Source organism: Rhagoletis zephyria, unplaced genomic scaffold (assembly GCF_001687245.7).
Source record: "Rhagoletis zephyria isolate East Lansing unplaced genomic scaffold, Rhagoletis_zephyria_1.1 Rzeph_scaffold_03696, whole genome shotgun sequence".
Lineage (NCBI taxonomy): Eukaryota > Metazoa > Arthropoda > Insecta > Diptera > Tephritidae > Rhagoletis > Rhagoletis zephyria.
Genome location: NW_016160779.1, coordinates 42,734 through 49,303, shown reverse-complemented (window position 1 = coordinate 49,303; position 6,570 = coordinate 42,734). Strand labels below are relative to the sequence as shown.

Sequence of the window (6,570 nt, the reverse complement as noted above, 5' to 3'; positions counted from 1 at the left end):
AACAGCAAATTTTCTGTTAGTTATGTATGATTCAAATATTTTGTGGAATTCCGGCGGCAACAATTTTTTAGCTTTTTATATATAAGACCGTCGTGCCACACTTTGTCGAATGCTTGTGCCACATCGAGAAAAATTGCAGAGCAGTACTCTCTGAGCTCAAATGCCCTTCTGATTTCATTTGTAATTCGATTAACTTGTTCAATTGTACCATGTTTTTCTCGGAAGCCAAATTGGTGTGCTGGTATTAAATTGCGTTCATGGAGAAAGGGAGATATCTTTGATAGGAGTACTTTTTCGAATACTTTGGAAAGACAGGGCAGTAAGCTTATTGGTCTGTATGAGGACGGCTGTGTTGCGTCTTTTCCAGGTTTGGCTATCATGATTATCTTCGACCTTTTCCATGATTTCGGAAAGTAACCGAATTTGAGGATAGCGTTGAAAAGGTCAGAAAGAATTGCTAGTGCAACATTCGGTAGCTCTATTAGCATTTTCGGAGTTATAAAATCAGCACCCGGCGATTTCTTTGGATTAAGCTGCTTTACTATAGCTTTTACTTCTAAAGAGTTCGTCTTGCTAGGTGTGTATAGCTCATTTGTATTTTTGGTTAGCCGTGGCAGCCTGAAGTTGTTCGTTGGACAGTTTGGCTGAAACACATTCTTTAAATGGTGTGAAAAACACTCGGCTCTCTCCTGCTCACTACGAGCCCAGGTTCCACATTGGTTCCTAATTGGCATTTCTGTAGCCACTGGTGGTTTGAAGTATTTTAGCGATTTCCATAGAGAGTATCTTTCAGTAGAATTCGGGGAAAGCTTCTTAATGTACCTTTGCAAGTTGCGATCCTCTGCACGTTTGAGTGCTTGTTTCAGTTTTCTACTGGCAGCTTTATACAGTAGCTGTGAGGTTGGTGAGCGATGGCTCTGCCACTGTCTTCTTAGGCGCCGCTTTTCTGCCACAAGTTTTTCTATTTCGGTGTTTGTAACTGATGTATGCGTAGGTGGTACTTGGACTTGATTTGGTGTTGCCAGGCCAGCCGCTGAAGTAAAGGTTTCTTTAATATGTTCAACAAGGGAGTCTATATCACCCTCGCAGTAAAGTGCAGCGTTTAATTTAAGGTGACTACTGATGTACTTTTTCTATTTAAGCCAGTTGGTCTTATTTGAAATTAGGCGAGGATCAATCTCGATGTTTTTGGTCTGTTCATATAGTTTTATTAATATAGGGGAGTGATCGGATGACAGTTCAGGTACAGTTTCTGCTGTTATGTTATTTCTGTATATGTTTCTTGTAATTGCGAAGTCTATTAGGTCTGGTATCTTCTTTATATCGGTGGGCCAGTAAGGATGTTTACCAGGAGATGGACCTCTAGTCTATTGTGCCTGTTTATAATGGTATTGTATAACTACCGCCCTTTTGCGTTAGTAAGGCGTGATCCCCAGTACGTATGCTTTGCGTTGAAGTCGCCTCCTGCCAGGAATCTATTACCCAGACTATCAAAGAAATCTTTAAAGTCATTTTCAGAAATTAAAAATCACGGTGGGCAATAAATAGCGGATAGATTCAAGTCTCGGTCGCGGTTTCGTAAGCATATGGTAGTTGCTTGCAGACAGGCTGTTGCTTTTGAGTCTACAATATTGTGCTTTAGGCGATTTCTAATCAGCACCGCTGTGCCTCCATGAGCTTTACCACCTGGGTGGTTTGTGGCATAGAATTTGTATCCAGGTATGGAGAAATTATATTTATTTGTTAAATGTGTCTCGGACAGTAGCATAACATCTATTTAATGTTCAGTGAGAAATTGACTGAGTTATAATCTACGCTGGTTTACACCGTTCGAATTCCATAAGCAAATTTTCAATTCACTCATTTTTGAGCCTTTATGAGGTCTTGAATCATATTTTGCATAGTAGACATGAATTGAGTCATACGATGGGTAAGACGCAATATCATTCCTTCTATGCCACAAGTAGGGGGGTTCGGCTGCATTTGCTCAGTAATGTTCCTTTGAATATTTGCAAATGTTTCTTGATTGGAGTTTGATGCCGCCATGCTTGGCTGCGTTTGTAGTTTTAATGCGTCGGCAAAAGAAACGTTGGGAACTCGCTGCGCGTTGGCAAAAAAAGGCTCCTGGTGTAGTGGTTGATGGTGTGAGGTGTTGGTATGTATAAGAGCTAGTTGGAGTGGTGGAGGAGCGTACGGCAGTGTTGCACTGATCCATGCGAGACTTTAAGTCTTTGTATACAGGGCATCCCCTATAATTGGCGATGTGGTTACCTCCGCAATTACTGCATTTCTTACAGCCACATCAGCTTTGATAGCCTTGCAAGAAGCGGAAGTGTGAAGGTCGCCACAGGCAACATACACTGGACGCAAGGTACAGTATGTTCTGGTATGCCCAAATTCTTGACAATTTGTGCACTGTACGGGACCGTTTAGTTTGTGCGGCTCCTCCACTGTTACTCTTCGGTGTAGAAGGTATCGTAGGTTGTAGATTGGGTGCACTGCGTTTTTATTCATTGGCTTTGTTTCTAGCTTAAGTTCCACCTTAAACATAGGCTGAGCGATTTTTGCTCTCTTGATAATATTTAACAGCGAATCCTGCCTCCTCTAGAGCATGAGCAATTTCATCAATGGGTCCACTTGATTCTATACTTTTTATTACTACTTGCAGTCCTTTGCTGCTTTTGAGCTGGTACGTATAGAAGTTTTTCTTATCGTCATTAAGGTGTTTGATTACCAACCGGTAATTTTCTTCAGTTAGAATCTGAAGGTTGGTCTCTTTAATGTTGCCCTTGGTAATTGACGTTACGTGGAACGTATTGCCTCCAATAAGCTAGGTTAATTTATTCACGAGCTCACTACAGTTTTGCTCTCGTAAATAAATTGGGGGCGGTTTGGGTTTGGCTTTAGAAACTTCATTCGGCTCTTTGTCACATTCATTGTCCAGAATAGCAAATTTATTTCCCAGGAGAGGGTTAATGTCAGTGGTTTTCGTCTTTGCAATTTTCGATGGATTTGCAATTTTTTGTTGCTGTGGGCTTAATTTTCGTTTGACTTGTATATACTTATCAACACCCGTTTGAGTCAATGTACGGGTTGTTGGATTAAGTAGGTCAACTTGCGCTGAGCTGCGTTGCTGGGTTTGGGCTGGTGCCGAAATTGCCGTTTGTGCAGGTGTGGGTGAACTGCGTTGTGAAACCGCTGTCATTTCTGAGTTCGTGGTTGTAGTCGTTGTTATAAGAGCTGCGCTCACCGTTGTTATTGTGATTATTGCTAAGCTAGTGCTTTGTTGTTGCGTTAGAACAACTTGGTCTATCAGAGGAATTGGTGACTGCGCATGCCAAGATGTAATGCACGAGGTTTGGTGGGAGGGAGAGTACGATTTATCGCGATCAGCATTGTTTGTGGGGGAACGAATGAAAAGTAAGCATTTCGTCGACCAGCTGAATGCTTTTGGTCAGCTTCTGTTACGGCAAGGTTTATTTCCCTGCACTTGGTGCTTGTTTCTTTATTCGGTAAGCGCGGTGCGGGCGGAGCTGCTTTTATTTTATTGTATGTTGGCACATTTACTTGAATTTCTCGCGGCATTGCGAAAATTCAGGAAAAGTAATTTATAATTATAGGCAAATAAGCAAAAAGCTTACTTATGCCTAGTATTGGCTTTTCGCGTTGGTTCTGTTTTTTTTTTCTTTCTTATTCTTCTTCTTTTTTGGCGCTGTAACCGCCTAAGCGATTTTGGCCGAGTTCAGCAAAGCACGCCAGTCGTTTCTCCTCTGTGCCAACTGACGCCAATTGGAAACGCCAAGTGAAGCCAAGTCCTTCTCCACCTGATCTTTCCATCGCAGTGGGGGCCTCCCTCTTCCTCTGCTCCCACCAACGTGTTTCGAGTTGAATACTTTCAGAGATGGAGCGTCGGTGTCCATTCGAACGACATGGCGAAGCCAGCGGAGGCGCTGTATTTTCATTCGCTGCACTATGTCCATGTCGTTGTAAAGCTCATACAGCTCATCGTCTGCGTCGCCAACGCGTGAAGGCCGGTAAATCTTTCGCAAAATCTTTCTGTCAAACACTCCAAGATTCTCAAACACCCCAAGANTCGTTGTAAAGCTCATACAGCTCATCGTTCCATCGTCTGCGGTACTCGCCGTCGCCAACGCGTAAAGGACCGTAAATCTTCCGCAAAATCTTTCTCTCAAACACCCCAAGAGCCGCCTCATCGGATGTTGTCATTGTCCATGCTTCTGCGCCATATACCAGCACGGGCATGATGAGTGACTTATAGAGCGTGGTTTTCGTACGTCGAGAGAGGACTTTACTCCTGAATTGCCTACTCAGTCCAAAGTATCACTTGTTGTCAAGAGTAATTCTGCGTTGGATTTCAATGCTGACATTATTATCGCTGTTATTGCTGGTTCCCAATTAAACGAAATTCTCTACTTTCTGGAAATTGTAACTGTCAACAGTGACGTGGGTGCTAAGGTGTGAATGTGCTGTCTGTTTGTTTGATGACAGGAGATACTTCGTCTTTTCCTCGTTTATCACCAGACCCATGCGCTTTGCTTCCCTATCCAACTTGGAAAAGGCAGAACAGACTTCGCGGTTTTTGTTACCGATGATGTCGATGTCATCGGCATAAGCCAGCAATTGCACGCTCTTGTAGTAAATTGTTCCTGAGCGGTTCAGTTCTGCAGCTCTTATTATCTTCTCCAACATCAGATTAAAGAAGTCACATGAAAGGGAGTCGCCCTGTCTGAAACCCCGTTTTGTGGCGAACGGCTCGGAGAGGTCTTTCGCAATTCTGACGGAGCTGGTGGTATTGCACAACTCTTTTATTATATGAAAAATTTGTACCGTGAATCTTTGACTATTTTATCCTTTTGAGTTTCTAACTCTTAAAACTTTAATCTGTATAGTTGTAGTAACATTGAACCACAAGATGCATTTTGAATCTTTCTGGCAGCATTTTCATTCGATTTTCGCGAAGAAAAGCCTTGAATGTACTAAATATGCTCTCAACGTAAGTTGATACAAGCGGCGCCCAATTTAAATATAGAACGTTTGAAACGTTCATATTATCTGGAATAAGGGCGTTTTCCTCGCCCTTTACAATTTTATCCACACCCCTTATTGTCTCCAAGCCTACGTCAGCTGAGAAAACGGCTTTGAATTTTTCCAACACCAATTTGGCAAGAGGTCCCTGCGCTTCTATAAGCCGCATAGGCATGTGTATATTTTTTAATCTTTAAAAAAAAATTGTAAATGCTATAATCACTTTTTTAAAGTTAGAAAAGGCAAATATCTTAAAAAAAGGCAAAAAAAAGCAAATATCTTATAAAAGGCAAAAAAGGCAACATCAAATGTGTATATATGGAATCAAGGAAAGCTAAATCGTGGACATTCTTAATCGAATATACTCTATTTCTTTAGCAGAAAAAAAGGCAATTTCCATAAAATCCGTTCCCTGCTGATAAATTTGCCTTTCGTATATACGTATATTTTTATCAACTGCTTTATATAAATGAACAAAAAAAATCTATGTTGCCCTTATCGAGAAACTTGGGTCCGGTTTAATTATTTGTACAATCATTTTCGGTTGTTGTGTCCAAACGCATAACCCGAATCTACTTTTACATACAAATTAAACTTTAATTTAAAATAAATGTTTCAAATTTCCGAGCAATAGTTTTTTAATAAATTCGGTTTGCACTATGCACTTTTTTTTATAAATTTCGATGTGGGTTCTGTGCAAAAATACTGTGGATGGCGGAGCCGGAGTTATATGCACAAGAAATGTTGTATGCCTTTGACATACGGATTCCACCACTTCTCCGGCAACACAGAAAGGAGAATTATACTTAGTAAGGGTTATAATCCCTAAGCGCGTCCGAAGGCAGAACCAAGCGCAACAGGTGGTGGATCCAACAAAGAGCATCTTTTCAATGGCTTGGAAGATGCTGTTATTGCAGTAACCAATTCTTCAGGCATAGCAAGTTGCGGTTTAACAATTAAACCAGAAGCTGACATAGATGCGTCCATAGTCACTATGCCCGACAGCCCTGCATATCTTTGTGAATGCACTTCCATAGCGCGCTCTTACTCTGCTGCTATAATTGCAAATGGAATAGAATCCATCGTTTCCTTCAAAATATGTAAAAGCTGCAGAGAAAAAAGATGCCGCCTACAGGGCCACGCTGCGATCGGGCGCAACGCGCGCTATGTGGGACCGCTATAGGGATCTGAAGAGGAAGGCGAGACGTATTTGCCGCAATAAGAAGAGAGAGGCTGAAATACGTGAGTGCAAAGAGCTTGAAATGCTGGCCGACAGGAAGATTGCCCGAAAATTTTACCAGAGAGTTAGGCGACTTACGGAAGGTTTAATGACCGGGGCGTACTCCTGTAAGAACAATAATGGCCACCTAGTAACTGATGTTCAGAGCGTACTTAAATTATGGAGGGAACACTTTTCCATCCTACTAAATGGTAGCAGCACGGAAAGTTGCGGAGAAGAAGAATGCGAGCCCGCAGTCGATGATGACGGAGTCGACGTTCCACCGCCTGACTATGACGAGGTAC

The 6,570-nt window shown here is 42.0% G+C and overlaps 1 protein-coding gene across 1 annotated transcript; it reads right to left on the bottom strand.

Moving 5' to 3' along the window:
- Nucleotides 1-2,830: 2,830 nt before the first annotated feature.
- LOC108369477 (uncharacterized) lies at nt 2,831-3,328 on the bottom strand (the record flags this gene model as incomplete). Its single annotated transcript, XM_017624587.1, has 1 exon — nt 2,831-3,328. A coding segment is annotated over one exon (498 nt), but the record flags the coding sequence as incomplete, so codon positions are not given.
- Between the last annotated feature and the right edge of the window lie 3,242 nt (nt 3,329-6,570).